The sequence below is a fragment of the Mandrillus leucophaeus genome, unplaced genomic scaffold (assembly GCF_000951045.1).
Source record: "Mandrillus leucophaeus isolate KB7577 unplaced genomic scaffold, Mleu.le_1.0 Scaffold12, whole genome shotgun sequence".
Taxonomy (NCBI): Eukaryota; Metazoa; Chordata; class Mammalia; order Primates; family Cercopithecidae; genus Mandrillus; species Mandrillus leucophaeus.
Window position 1 is genome coordinate 9,778,080 of NW_012100320.1, and position 16,193 is coordinate 9,794,272.

At 36.2% G+C, this 16,193-nt stretch overlaps 1 protein-coding gene across 1 annotated transcript in view; it reads left to right on the plus strand.

Annotated features, from left to right (window-relative positions):
* LRRC49 (leucine rich repeat containing 49) overlaps window positions 1–16,193 on the plus strand; it is a 167,728-nt gene that overhangs the window by 131,523 nt on the left and 20,012 nt on the right. The window contains exons 11-12 of the mRNA XM_011969395.1: window positions 10,956–11,039; window positions 15,004–15,167. Of these exons, the coding sequence (XP_011824785.1) occupies window positions 10,956–11,039; window positions 15,004–15,167 (248 nt within the window). The remainder of the gene's footprint in view (window positions 1–10,955; window positions 11,040–15,003; window positions 15,168–16,193) is intronic.

Consider the following 16,193-nt stretch of genomic DNA (forward strand, 5'->3'; position numbering starts at 1 on the left):
TAAGGTGTAAGGAAGGGGTCCAGTTTCAGTTTTCTGCATATGGCTAGCCACTTTTCCCAACACCATTTATTAAATTGGGAATCCTTTACCCATTGCTTGTTTTTGTCAAATTTGTCAAAGATCAGATGGTTGTAGATGTGTGGCATTATTTCTGAGGCCTCTGTTCTGTTCCATTGGTCTGTATATCTGTTTTGGTACCAGTATCATGTTGTTTTGGTTACTGTAGCCTTGTAGCATAGTTTGAAGTCAGGCAGCATGATGCCTCAAACTTTATTCATTTTCTTAGGATTGTCTTGGCTATGTGGGCTCTTTTTTGGTTGCATATGAAATTTAAAGTAGTTTTTTCTAATTCTATGAAGAAAGTCAGTGGTAGCTTGAAGGGAATAGCATTAAATATATAAATTACTTTGGGCAGTTTGGCCATTTTCCCGATATTGATTCTTCCTATCCACAAGCATGGAACGTTTTTCCATTTGTTTGTGTCCTCTCTTATTTCCTTGAGCAGTGGTTTTTAGTTCTCCTTGAAGAGCTCCTTCACATCCCTTGTAAGTTGTATTCCTAGGTATTTTATCCTGTTTGTAGCAATTGTGAATGGGAGTTTGCTCATGATTTGGCTCTCTGTTTGTCTATTATTGGTGTATAGGAATGCTTTTGATTTTTGGACATTGATTTTGTATCCTGAGACTTTGCTGATGTTGCTTATCAGCTTAAGGAGTTTTTGGGCTGAGACGATGGGATTTTCTAAACATACAATCATGTCATCTGCAAACAGAGATAATATTGCTTCCTCTCTTCCTATCTGAATATGCTTTATTTCTTTCTCTTGCATGATTGCCCTGGCCAGAACTTCCAATACTATGTTGAATAGGAGTGGTGAGAGGGGGCATCCTTGTCTTGTGCCGGTTTTCAAAGGGAATGCGTCCAGCTTTTGCCCATTCAGTATGATATTGGCTATGGGTTTGTCATAAGTAACTCTTATTATTTTGCGATATGTTCTATCAGTGCCTAGTTTGTTGAATGTTTTTAGCATGAAGTGGTGTTGAATTTTATTAAAGGCCTTTTCTGCATCTATTGAGATAATCATGTGGTTTTTGTCATTGGTTCTGTTTATGTGATGGATTGTATTTATTGATTTGCATATGTTGAACCAGCCTTGCATCCCAGGGATGAAGCCAAGTTAATCGTGGTGGATAAGCTTTTTAATGTGCTGCTGGATTCGGTTTGCCAGTATTTTATTGAGGATTTTTGCATTGATGTTCATCAGGGATATTGGCCTGAAATTTTCTTTTTTTTTTGTTTTGTCTTTGCCAGGTTTTAGTATCAGGATGATGCTAGCCTCATAAAATGAGTTAGGGAGGAGTCCCTCTTTTCTATTGTTTAGAGTAGTTTCACAAGGGATGGTACCAGCTCCTCTTTGTACCTCTGGTAGAATTCAGCTATGAATCCGTCTGGTCCTGGGCTTTTTCTTCATTGGTAGGCTATTAATTACTGCCTCAATTACAGAACTTGTTATTGGTCTATTCGGGGATTCAACTTCTTCGTGGTTTAGTCTTGGGAGGGTGTGTGTGTCCAGGAATTTATCTATTTCTTCTAGATTTTCTAGTTTATTTGCATAGAGGTGTTTATAGTATTCTCTGATGGTAGTTTGTATTTCTTTGGGATCGGTGGTGATCTCCCCTTTATCATTTTTTATTGTGTATATTTGATTCTTCTCTCTTCTTTTTCTTTATTAGTCTGGCTAGCAGTCTATCTATTTTGTTGATCTTTTCAAAAAACCAGCTCCTGGATTCATTGATTTTCTTCCAAGGGTTTTTCATGTCTCTATCTCCTTCAGTTCTGCTCTGATCTTAGTTATTTCTTGTCTTCTACTACCTTTTGAATTTGTTTGCTCTTGCTTCTCTAATTCTTTCAATTGTGATGTTAGGGTGTCAATTTTAGATCTTTCCCACTTTCTCTTATGGCCATTTAGTGTTGTAAATTTCCCTCTAAACACTGTGTTAGCACTCAGAGATTCTGGTACATCGTATCTTTGTTCTCATTGGTTTCAAAGAACTTCTTTATTTCTCCCTTAAATTCGTTATTTACCCAGTAGTCATTCAGGTGCAGGTTGTTCAGTTTCCATGTAGTTTTGCGATTTTGAGTGCGTTTCTTAATCCTGAGTTCTAATTGATTGCACTGTGGTCTGAGAGACTGTTTGTTATGATTTCCATTCTTTTGCATTTGCTGAGGAATGTTTTACTTCCAATTATGTGGTCGATTTTAGAATAAGTGTGATGTGGTGCTGAGAAGAATGTATATTCTGTTGATTTGGTGTGGAGAGTTTTGTAGATGTCTATTAGGTCCACATGGTCCAGAGCTGAGTTCAAGTCCTGAATATCCTTATTAAATTTCTGTCTCATTGATCTGTCTAATATTGACAATGGGCTGTTAAAGTCTCCCACTATTATTCTGTGGGAGTCTAAGTCTCCTTGTGGGTCTCTAAGAACTTGTTTTATGAATCTGGGTGCTTCTATATTGGGTGCATATATATTTAGGATGGTTAGCTCTTCTTGTTGAATTGATCCCTTTATTATTACGCAATGCCCTTCTTTGTCTTTTTTGATCTTTGTTGGCTTAAAGTCTATTTTGTCAGAGACTAGGATTGCAACCCCTGCCTTTTTTTTTTTTTTTTTTTTGCTTTCATTTTCCTTGGTAAATCTTCCTCTATCCCTTTATTTTGAGCCTATGTGTGTCTTTGCACATGAGATGGGTCTCCTGAATGTAGCACACCGATGAGTCTAGACTCTTTATCCAATTTGCCAGTCTGTTTCTTTTAATTGGGGCATTTAACCTGTTTACATTTAAGGTTAATATTGTTATGTGTGAACTTGATCCTGTAATTATGATGCTAGCGGGGTTTTTTTGTCCATTAGTTGATACAGTTTCTTCATAGTGTCGATGGTCTTTACATTTTGGTTTGTTTTTGCAGTGGCTGGTACTGTTTTTTCCTTTCCATATTTAGTGCTTCCTTTAGGAGCTCTTGTAAGGCAGGCCTAGTGGTGACAAAATCCCTCAGCATTTGCTTGTCTGTAAAGGATTTTATGTCTCCTTCACTTATGAAGCTTAGCTTGGCTGGATATGAAATTCTGGGTTGAAAATTCTTTTCTTTAAGAATGTTGAATATTGGCCCACATTCTCTTATGGCTTGTAGGGTTTCTGCAGAGAGATCCAATGTTAGTCTGATGGGCTCCCTTTTGTAGATAACCCGACCTTTCTCTCTGGCTGTGCTTAACATGTTTTCCTTCATTTCAACCTTGGTGTATCTGACAATTATATGTCTTGAGGTTGGTTTTCTCAAGGAGTATCTTTGTGGTGTTCTGTGTATTTCCTGAATTTGAATGTTGGCCTGTCTTGCTAGGTTGGGGAAGTTCCCCTGGGTAATATCCTGAAGTGTGTTTTCCAAGTTGCTTCCATTCTCCCCGTCACTTTTAGGTACAGCAATCAAATGTAGGTTTGGTCTTTTCACATAGTGCCATATTTCTTGGCTGCTTTGTTTATTCCTTTTCACTCTTTTTTTCTCTAATCTTGTCTTCACGCTTCATTTCATCAAGTTGATCTTCAGTCTCTGATATCCTTTATTCTGCATGATCAATTCAGCTATTGATACTTGTGTACAGTTCATGAAATTCTTGTGCTGTGTTTTTCAGTTCCATCAGGTCATTTATGTTCTTCTCTAAACTGGTTATTCTTGTTAGCAGTTCCTATAACATTTTTTCAAGGTTCTTAGCTTCATTCCGTTGGGTTAGAACATGCTGCTTTAGCCTGGAGGAGTTTGTTACTACCCACCTTCTGAAGCCTACTTCTGTCAGTTTGTCAAACTCATTCTCCGTCCAGTTTTGTTCCCTTGCTGGTGAGGAGTTGTGATCCTTTGGAGAAGAGGCATTCTGGTTTTTGGAATTTTCAGCTGTTTTGTGCTGGTTTTTCCTCATCTTCATGGATTTATCTACCTTTAGTCTTTGCTGTTGTTGACCTTCGGATGGAGTTTTTGCGTGGTTGTCCTTTTTGTTGATGTTGATGCTATTGCTTTCTGTTTGTTAGTTTTCCTTGTAACAGTCAGGCCCCTCTTCTGCAGGTCTGCTGGAGTTTGCTGGAGGTCCACTCCAGACCTTGTTTGCCTGGATGTCACCAGCAGAGGCTGCAGAACAGCAAACATTGCTGCCTGCTCTTTCCTCTGGAAGCTTCGTCCCAGAGGGGCACCCACCAGATGCCAGACGGAGCTCTCCTCTATGAAGTGTCTGTCAACCCATGCTGGGAGGTGTCTTCCCATCAGGAAGCAAGGGGGTCATGGACCCACTTGAGGAGGCAGTCTGTCCTTTAGCAGAGCTCGAGCACTCTGCTGGGAGATCCGCTGCTCTCTTCAGAGCTGGCAGGCAGGAACATTTAAGTCTGCTGAAACTGCACCCACAACCGCCACTTCCCGCAGGTGCTCTGTCCCAGGGAGATGGGAGTTCTATCTATAAGCCCCTGAGTGTGGCTGCTGCCTTTCTTTCAGAGATGCTGTGCTCATAGAGGAGGAATCTAGAGAGGCAGTCTGGCTACAGTGACTTTGTGGCATGGTGGGTTTTCTTATCTCAAAAGTAGAGAATATAAATTCCACAAATTGTGGCAGTTAACTTGATGTTGATTATGAAATAAATTTAAATTGCATTTTTAAAAGATGGTTTGTGGCCCAGCATGGTGACTCACTCCTGTAATCCCAGTACTTTGGGAGGTTGAGGTGGGCAGATCATGAGGTCAGGAGATTTAGACCATCCTGGCCAACATGGTAAAATTCCATCTCTACTAAAAATACAAAAAATAACTGGGCATGGTGGTGTGTGCCTGTAATCCCAGCTACTTAGGAGGCTGAGGCAGGAGAATGGCATGAACCAGGGAGTTGGAGGTTGCGGTGAGCCAAGATCGCGTCACTGCACTCCAGCCTGGTGACAGAAGGAGACTCTGTCTCAAAATAATAAAATAAAAAGATGGTTTGTGAGTACTTGGGAATTGGTCACTAGGAGGCAGCATTAGCTCACTAAAAAACAATTCATTCCAGAAAAAAAATTAGTTTCCTGCCCTAGAAATTACAAATAAACCTTGTCAGAGGAGTGCTATAGACAGTGTTTTGGTATTTAAGCAAAACATTTGACAAAGTCTTTCATGGCATCATTTTGAGTAAATTATATGGCATGGTTATATAGATTTTTGATTCAAGTGTACTTACAGAACATGAAGTAATGGATTAATGCCAGCCTTTAAAGAAATCTGTACTGGCATGCCATGAGGCTTTTTTCCTCCGGCCCATTCTATTCACATTTTGATTAATGTCTAAGAGAAAATATTTGTTATTCTGGTAAAGTATGTGAATGACAGAAACTAGAGAAATTAGAGTTCTTGATATATTGGTTGATCAAATGAGAATCCAAAAGTACCTTCATAGTCTAGAGCAGGGTTTGGCAAACTACAGCCTATGAGCTAGATCCATCTGGCAGCCCACTTTTTGTACAAGTTTCAAGCTAATAATGGTTTGTATATTTTCAAAGCATTGTAAAAAAAAAAGAAAGAAAGACCAACAAAGAAGGATATGAGATAGAGATCACATATAGCTCACAAAGCCTAAAATATTTATTATACTATCTGATCCTTTACAGAAAAAAGTTTGTTTATGCCTAGTCTAGAAAAGTAAGCAGAATTTAACAACATAAAAAAAATAGATGAATTGAAAATCCTGGACTTTACTCCATAGCAACAATCAAGCAAAACAATTCTTAGTACAAATATAGTATATTATAGAAGATTAGACCTAGCAGCATGTATTAAAGTGACTTGGAATTGCCAAATTCAAGTTGAATTAATTATGAGATGTGATTATTAAAAGTTAATATGGCTTAAAACTATTCATTTATGGAAAAAGAGAATTCAGAAAATGGAGACAGTCCCATCCCATTTTTTTCTACAATGGTCAGATTACACTGAACTATTACTAGTTTTAGAGGGCAGACAACAAACTAGAGCATTTCCAAAGAATCTGACATGATTAGTTGACAAAGGAGAAGACATAAGGAAGATATCCCAGTAATCTTCACCTGTTTTCACAACTATTCAAAAAAAAGAGAGAATAGACACATGTTGAGGGGCTAAAACAAGGACCCTTGTATAGAAAATTCTGGGAGGCAGAATTTTCTTTTTTATTTCTAAGGCAGCATTTTGTGAATGCAGGCAGTATTCTCACAATTCTGAAACAGGGCCGGGTATGGTGGCTCATGCCTGTAATCCTGGCACTTTGGGAAGCTGAGGCAGGTGGATTGCTTGAGGTCAAGAGTTCAAGCCCAGCCTGGCCAACATGGCAAAACCCTGTCTCTACAAAAAATACAAAAAATTTAGCCGAGTGTGGAGGCATGCACCTGTAGTCCCAGCAACTTGGGGGACTGAGGCAGGAGGATCACTTGAATCCAGGAGGTCAAAGCTGCAGTGAGCCAAGATCTCGCCACTGTACTCAAGCCTGGGGGACAGAATGAGACCCTGTCTCAAAACAAAACAACAACACAATTCAGAAACAAACAATGTCTGAAGTTTTCACCTCAAGCTCACATTTAATTGGCTTAGTGTGAACTTGTTTACAATTTGCTCTTCACACACACACACACACACAAAAAGGAGCTCATCTCAGGTGTAAGTTTTCTGTTTTGGTAGACATTACTTAATGTTCACCAATATGCTCTGGTTCCCCTCCTTTTTGACATGTGGGAAGATGTTTGGCCAATGAAATGTGAGCAGAAATAATGTATATAATTTCCAGGCAGAAGCATTTAAAAGCGTGATTCTCATGCTTCCTTCCCATGTGGTAGTCACTGTGGAAGCCTATATAAAGTTGAGGATGCCATCAGATCGAAGCACTCAGGAATACTTAGCCACTACATTGAAGATAGTTGCAGTGTTCTTTGCATGATCAAGAACTAAACTGTTTTAAAATCATAAGCCAGTGAAAGTTTTGAAGTTGTTACAGCAACATAACCTACCCTGTTCTGGCTATTTCCCTCTCCAGCATTTTACAGATAATATCCCTGGACCAGAAGTCAGGGGACATGACTTCTAATCTCTAACACTAGATGTGACCCTGCAAAAAAGTCAGTTTTGTTTGCTAAAAGTGATTGTTTGAGTAAAAATTATTGACCATCTCTTTGAGGGAAAAAAACCCTACGATTTTAAAGTCTGTTTTAATATTTTGTATGTTCAAAGAAAATAATGTTTATAACTAAAGTATATGGTTAAAACACACCTTGCCATTTGATTTTTTAAATTTCATAAAATAAATTGCTGCCTATATTAGGACTACTATTATTTATTTTGGATCAAATCTTCTTGTGTAATATATGCATTGTTTTAGGCCTTAATATCTGCTAACAAAGTATAATCTAGGTTATCAAACACCTATTAAATCACTGCATGGCTTCATTGACTTGAAATCATTTCTATATTGGGTCTGCGTGGCCAAAATGAAGTGAGGAAAAAAGTAGTTTTTTGTCCCAGATTCCCCCCCAACTTATTTAATTTTTTTATTTTTATTTTTTGCTATATAAAGAATATGGCTTTTGTCCCAGAAATTGGACTATTATCAAGAAGATGCCAGAATTTTAGTTTTTCTTTCTTACCAACAGATTTATAACTTATCTTCACAATTAGAGGTTTATTTTTATTTCGAAGTTTAGTTACTCAGTAATTATTTGGGCTGAAATATAGCTCTCAGATACATAAATTCCTTAAAACATTCAGTATTTGAATTGATTTGGTGTAAATCCAGTTTTCCAAGGTTTAGCTTTCCTTTAAAGCCCTACTGCCTTTAATAGAAGCTCAAATTCTTTTCAAAAATCTGATGAAATCATCTCATAAGTATGTGTAGTACGTGATCCATACAGTTTCCAGTACTGTTTGAAATTGGTTCTTTGAAAAACCAATCTGTTTCTAGTTCACATTTTATAGATGAGTCAACAATTGAACATCAATATATTTTGCTCTTTTAAACACTTTATTCTGAAATAGATTGTACTCTGTAGGTACCAAGTCAGTATTTACTGAATAAAAGAATTTAACAGAATTATTGAAGCTAGGATTCAAAGTTCTGCATTTTTAATTTAGTTTATTTCTCCTCATTACCTCTATTTAGTTTTTAAAAGTTAAGAATAATTATTTTCCAACAGGGCATTGGTGGCTCATGCCTGTAATTGCAGCACTTTGGGAGGCTGAAGTGGGCAGATTACTTGAGGATAGGAGTTTGAGACCAGCCTGGCCAACATGGTAAAACCCTGTCTCTACTAAAAATACAAAAATTAGCCTAGCATGGTGGCACATGCCTGTAATCCCAGCTTCTTGGGAGGCTAAGATATGAGAACTGCTTGAACCCAGGAGATGGAGATTGCAGTGAGCCGACATTGCACCACGGCACTCCAGCCTGGGCAACAAGCAAGACGCAAGACTCTGTCTTAAAAAAATAATAATTATTATTATTATTTTCCATATTGTAAAAGACACTTAAAATTCACTAAAATTACATTACACTTCCATTTCCTTTAAAACAACTAAAACATATGGCAGATCACTTCTGAGTTCTAAACTCTTCTTTATCTATCTAAAATCAGTAAAATTAATTTAAATATATCTTTATTATTAAAAAAGTATGAATTTTGTTTCTAGCAGGCCATGGCTTCTGGTCCTGATCCTGGCCTTGTCACTAGCTATGTGACCTCATATAAGTTACTACTGTCTTAGAGCATTCGTTTCCTTATTTTTAAAATTAGAATTGTCTAGTGTATGCTTTCTCAGTTTTCTTTTTTAACTCTGTGTTGGTTTCTGTTTGTGCATTTTTAAATATAATTATTTAATCTAGGGTTTTTCTTTGTTTTCAGGAGCATGTATAGTGGTCCATCTTCTAGAACACATTTTCATAGTCTCTTTGACTTTCTTTAATTCTAATATAACATATATATACTGGTCTGCATAGGCTAGATTGTGCTGCAATAACAGCTTCTCTAAGTTCAGTGAATTAAAACAACAAAGTTTATTTCAGGCTTCTAATACCTGTCTGCTTATGAGGTGTGATTTTGGATCTTTGCTCTGTGTTGTCCTCATTCTAGTACTCAGGCTTTCAAAGTACCCACCTGTGGAATTTTGCAGGTGCTACAGCAAGGTGAGAGAGAGAATAGTTGTATCATACATTGTCTTTGAAAGTTTTCAACCAGAAGTAAATACATGTCACTTTTGTCGATATGACATTGGCCAAAGCAAGTCACATGGCCACATGTATCTTCAAGTGGGCTAGAAGTGCTATCTCACAATGTGTCTTGGACATGCGAAGACACAAGAATATTTGGTGAACAGCTTTCATGACTAACCATCAGGTTTTAAATCAAATGTTGAAATCTGGTAGGAGTGTAAATTAGAACTGCATTTATGGAGGGCAGTTTGCAGACATATCAAAAGGATAGAAATATGTCTACCATTTGATGTAGCTGTTTCAGTTTTAATAAATTACTGAACAGACATGGTTCATGCATTCATAGAGCTTATTTTATGGCGTGGGAGGCATGAGGGATAGCACCAGAAATAATTAAAATGAAACAGGTTAAGTGCTATGATAGAGAAGTATGTGGGGTGATACTAAAACATATAGAAAACATTCTCATCCTCTATTTTCCAGTTGACTGATCCTGTCTTCAGCTGTGTATAATCTGCTATTAAATCTCCCTTTGTTGAATTTTAAATTTCAATTCTTAGAATTTTTTGTTTCTAAAGGAGTAATTCTTCAAATCTGCTAAGTTACTTGTTATGGTTTCCTATCTTGAAGATGTTTTCAAGCTTGTCTTTTATGAATAAATTGTCTTCTCAAATTATCTTATCATTTTGAGAATCTGCAAATCTTTTGGTAATGAAAATTAAAAGTTACATGGTTATAATTTATTGAAATCAGATAGTCTTCAGGGGGAAAAATGGTCCAGATTGTGTATATAGATTATAACCTTTAAAAAATTGCTCATAGTGAATATTATCAACTGATACACAGAAATTGTAAGATTTGAGTTAAGTGTATGGGATTATGATTGATTTTTAAACATTTTTGTAAACTGTCTATGTTATTTTGTCGATTCTACTTTTTTGAGCTTTGTTGAGGTATGATTGACAAAAACTATATAAAATTAAGGTGTACAGTGTGGTGATTTGATATATTTTATAAAATGATTACCACAATCAAGTTAGTTAACATTTCTATCACTTCACCTAATTATATATATATATATATTTTTTTGTAGTGAGAACATTTAAGATCTATTCTCTTAGCAAATGCCAAGATTATAATACAGGATTATTAACTACGGTCATCATGCTATATTTCATAGCTTTTAGAATTTAAAAAATGAGACTGGGCAACACAACTTAAAAACAAACCAAAAGTAATTATATTAATGGAGAATAATTTATTAATATAATTGGAGTTTTAAAAGATATTTACCCTTGTTTTTTTCATCAAAAAAGTTCTGATTTTCTATCACAGATCCAGTCAATATTGTTAGATGTATTACTTTTATCCTTCTTATCTTGATGATAGAAACTTTAAACCTATGTGGAACCATGATGCACAGAGTACAAAAGGAAAATTATGCAAACATACATCTCCTTTTCTTCTCATTCTTTTTCCTTTCTTGCATGAACTAGGTTCACGTCACCTCCAGAGCTGGGAACAGAGTTAGGAATGCACAGATTTTTAGCATTAGGAGGGAAGAAGAAAATAAAGAGAAACATACTAACTTTTTCTTTGAGAGTATATTTTCTGCTAGCAAATACTATGCCTCTCAAGAAGAAAACTGTACTTAATAGGACCAATGATATTTAGCCTTAAAAAATGGTTAAACTCTTCATAATACTTTTTGGAAAATGTCTTTTAGGAAGAAGAAAGGCGTATGGCATCTGTTTTAGCCAAAAAAGAGGAAGAGAAGAAGCGGGAAAGTCATAAACAATCTTTGCTTAAGGTATTTTCTCTGATGTCTACGTGGATGTGTGTGCACACATAGACACACATACCCCAAAGCTGGCTAGCTAGTCTACTGGAAAAGTGGTTTCTAAACTTTGTAAGTTTTTTATTCCTATCAACAGAATGTATGCACCCCTAAAACTTTTACAAGTTATTATCTATAAATAAACCTGTACTTAAGAAATACAGTATGATATACATTATAAAATAAATGCAAAAGCTAGTTTTAAAAGGAAGAGATGAAAAATAAATGTAATTGAAGTTATAACGCTTTTAGTTCATACCAGTGCATCATCTTGTGTATCCCATGGCATATTCACTTCATTTTGGAATGTACTGTAATTGACTGTCATCTTTACTGATGTATTTTAATGAGCTCTGCTATTTTTTTTTAATGATAGCTTTTTAAATTTAAAAAGTTTATGATATAGAAGTGATAAAGATTTTGTGGAACTTAAGAATGCAAATTTGTTTTAAACTGGTTTTAAATGATTTAGCAGATATTAATTTCCTTAAATAAAATATTCTCTTTTAAATATTTTATACACAAAGTATAAGTAAAGACAGCTTAAAGTTTATAGTTCATAATATGTATCATGCTATGTTCTAAAATTAAGGACATCACCCTGATTATCATTACTCATTCATGTTCTATATAGATGCTTTTCTTTTTAAAATTAAAATGGCACTCAGAATTCAAAAAAAATGACTAGCCAGGCAAGGTGGTATGTACCTGAAGTTTTAACTACTTGGGAGGCTAAGACAGAGGATTGCTTGAGTCCAGGAATTAAGTGCAGCCTGAGGAAAATAAGTGAGACAAAACAAAATGTCAATAAATAGGACTCTTTAGTTATGAGGTTTACGCCTTATATTTATTTTTAGTAAGGGGAAAAGCATGGGGAATCAGGAGACCCAGGTTCTAGCCCTAACTCAGATTTGGAATCATGATACAACAGACCCTCAGCATTTGCTGAGGATTGCTCATGCAACTCTAGATATTGATCATTAAGAAAATGGGATGGACATTCTCAGCAAACTAACACAGGAACAGAAAACCAAACACTGCATGTTCTCACTCATAAGAGGGAGCTGGAAGCCATCATTCCCAGCAAACTAACACAGGAACAGAAAACCAAACACTGCATGTTCTCACTCATAAGTGGGAGATGGACAATGAGAACACATGGACACAGGGAGGGGAACATCACACACCGGGGCCTGTCAGAGGGTCGGGGGGCTAGGGGACGGATAGCATTAGGAGAAATACCTAATGTAGATGATGGGTTGATGGGTGCAGCAAACCACTATGGCATGTGTATACCTGTGTAACAAACCTGCACGTTCTGCACGTGTATCCCAGAACTTAAAGTACAATTTAAAAAAAAAGAAGAATGCAAAAAAGAAAAAAAGAAAATGGGATGGATTGGGTACAGGAAGAGTGTATAGATACTGTCTTCTGCCTTGTTGCTTTTCATTTTCCTTGTAACCTTAGAAGTGAAGGAAAGTGAAACTTATGGCATATACTGGTGTGGTCTTGCCTGGACCATGAAAAGTAGACTCAAATGGCAGAAATTGGAATTTGGCACCTTCTAAAATATTTGTCACTTTAGCACAGACTTGGCCATTTATTGGCACCTAGCTATTAGAAACATAATTGTCGCTGATATCCCAAATGACTCTGTGATCTTTACACTTTACTTTGGGTACCCCCTTATGCCTTGCAGAATCTCTAGCATTCTCTAACCTTTCTTTTGCTTCTTTTTTTTTCCCCCTCCACAGATGCCCAGAGCCCTTATGTGTCCTCCTGGCCAGCCGTTAATCCCCACCTGACATTAAGACAGGCTATACTTCTGTCTTAAAATATGTCTTCCCTTTTCCTGGCCCCAGTAAAATTAATCATTCTCTTAGTCAACCTGGTAATTATCTGATTTTAATAACCCAAATTAAAGAAGCTTAACTTTGGCACTAATATAGGAAAACGTTTGCATTTTCAAAGACTATCTTGTTATAAATTTGTTAACATACTCAGTGGTCTAAAGATATTTTATGCCCTTTCTCTAAGCACTGCTACCTCATTCAGAATATTTCTTTCGCCTACCCCTGCCAGCCAGAAATCCAAATGCATGAAGCCAACATGAGAACCATCATCCATTAACTCACTGCCCTGGCCTCTTTCAAAGTGGCCTTGATACTGAGTAAAAAAAAAAAAACAGTTGCTTAGATTAAAAATTGGGTTGGCATAGTCATCAGTAAGTAACTTAAATAGAATTCCTTAAGGTAAGAAGCCTTTTTATTATAGAATAGGGAAAAATGTTTTTATTTAAAAATCGCAGATTTCTACTTGCTTTATATAAGGAGCACATGCATAGAATGTCAAAAAGTCCCCAAAGTATATACATATTAAATATAACCCACTGAATTGTGCACATAAATTTGAAACACCAAAAAACCGAAAAAAAGAAAGCCAGGCCCAAAACATTTTTTTTTTTTTTGAGATGGGGTCTTGCTGTGTTGCCCAGGCTGGAATGCAGTTCACAGGTGTGACCATAGCACACTACAGCCTTCAACTCCTGCAAGCAGTCCTCCTGCGTTAGCCTCCCAAGTAGTTGAGATTTCAAATATGCACCACTGCGCTCCCCCAAAAAACATTTTTAAAACAGAAATAGAACTTTTAAAACTTTAGTTTTAATTAAACAAGCCGTATCACTTTTTATTCCTATCTAATGTCATGCATACATGCTAAAATCTTAGATAACCAAAAATTACTCAAATATATGCAAACAGGTACAACTACAAAGAATTATTCTACGTGTACTGAAGGAGTGGCCAGAGAATCTTCCTACTAGCCTTCTCTGGCTCCAGGGCCAGCAGGTGAAGAGGGGTCAGTGTCACACTCAGCTGATTTTTCAATGCAGGATTGTAGTCTTAGTAAAGAGGAAAAGGAAAGTGTCTATTTTCAGCATTCTGATCTAATTGATAGACTGTAATTAAGTAGTATCTTTTGATAATGGAAACTTTACCAGAATAGGGATTTTTTTTCTATTAATGTATGTAAGTTGAATAGAAACGTTTCAATTTAGCACAATTTCTTTCAGCAGTCTAGATCTGGTTTTTCACAACAGGGTTTCTATGAGAGGATTGAGCTCCAATGCTGTAAGTCAGTGGTTCTCAAAGTGAGGTCCATGAACTAGCAATATTAGAATACTTAGGAGCCTGGTAGAAATTCAAATTCTCAAACACTATTCCAAAAACTCTAAATCAGCAATCGTTTTAACCTGCAGGTGATTTGAGGTACCCTGAAATTTGAGAACCACTAACCTTAAGGCATCCATTGCTTATAATGAATTAATTTCTTTCCTATTCATCTGGAATGGTACTAGTTATCTAGAGACACTTCAACCCAGTACAATTTCTTTTAATAGTCTAGAGAATAATTTTTAAATTTCAGACATTATAATTTATTCTGAGAAACTTGGAACATTGATCAACTCCTTCCCTTCCACCCTCCAAGATTATTTCACCTTACCAGTCTTAATTATTGAGTAGAAAAACTAAAATATCATTAGGTTTTTCTTACTATGTTAGAGGCATATAAATTTCTGTTTAAAACTTCAGGTAACATTAAGTATGTAAAAATTTCTGTGAAATTAAAATTTCAGATTTTGAATTTTTAATCTCTAGTTGGTTGTATATTTATTTTTAATAAAATTAAGTTCCTAAAGAGCAATAATTGTTTGCATTTTTTTTTCCTTTAGAGTGTTAGATGATTATTGAGATTTTGGATGCAGAGAGTAAATACAGGCCTCTTGAATCTTGTTTTAGAATGTATTGGGTATCTACTTATAAGGGACATGTTCCTTTTAAAAGTATTACAAGAAGGTACAAACAATATGCCCCTTAGATGTCACTTCTGCTACAAAAATTGCATTATATAACTTTTGTCACAATTAACTTTTTAATAGGAGAAGAAAAGGTTAACAATTAACAACGTAGCTCGACAGTGGGACTTGCAACAACAACGAGTAGCCAATATTGCTACAAATGAAGATAGAAAAGATTCTGACTCTGCTCAGGATCCCTGTCAGATTGATGGAAGCACCCTCTCTGCATTCCCAGAGGAAACAGGGTATGCAATGGTATTCTTTCAAGATACGAGCATCTTTAGATAATTGAATTTGGAGTGGGAATTAGAAATCATTTTACATATAATTATTTTAAAAGAGTTTTCTTAAGAAAACTTGCTGAAATTAGAAATTAAGATGGAAAAATTGAAAATATAAATCTTACTACAACACTCTCCTAATACAACACCCTTCATAGGACACTTCATATTTTTTATAGGGAAAAGTCTAGATTGCTTAATATAGTCTATGATGTCTTTTGCCCACTTCATCTCTTTTATCTCATGCCATCAACCATGTTCTTCTGCTATTGCAGCATCACTGTCTTTCAGTTCAGTTACTTCCTACTTCAGAACTTTTCTTATAGGAATAGTGTTTTTCTGCCCTGACACCAACCACTTCCCTGCGCTGTTTCTCTGATCCCACCCTAGCTAACTTCAGCTCACCCATAGAGGTCTGAAGTTTAAACTTCACATCTTCCAAAAAAGCCTTCCCTAACTCCAAGTTGGTAGATAGTTGTTTCATGTGTGTCTTCCCCATTAGAATGTAAGCTTCATAAGGAAAGGAATCCTGCCTGATTGACTTGACTCCTGCTGTGTCCTCAGCAGCCAGCACAAAACCTTACTCTTTAACTACTCGTAGTAAACAACAGGGCATGTAATCTGAAAGTTACTGCAGCTGTGATCTATACTTCTATTCCAGTGGCTCACAACCTCTTTTCTTCTATGATACATTTATCACATGATAACATATCCCTAGGTTTATGAGCAATGCTGAGTGCATTATCTAGACTCCACATGTTTCTCTTCCTCTCAGAAAAGCATATTGGAATCAAGTAAATTCAGAGGGACATAAAGCATCTATATCTTTATAGTGCATGTATACTTTAAATATATATTTGTACAGCTGCCCCTCAGTATCCACAGGGGATTGATTCCAGGACCCCTGCAAATACCCAAATCTGCAGATACTCAATTCCCTTATATGAAATGGGATAGTATTTGCATATAACCTACACTCTTCCTGCCATA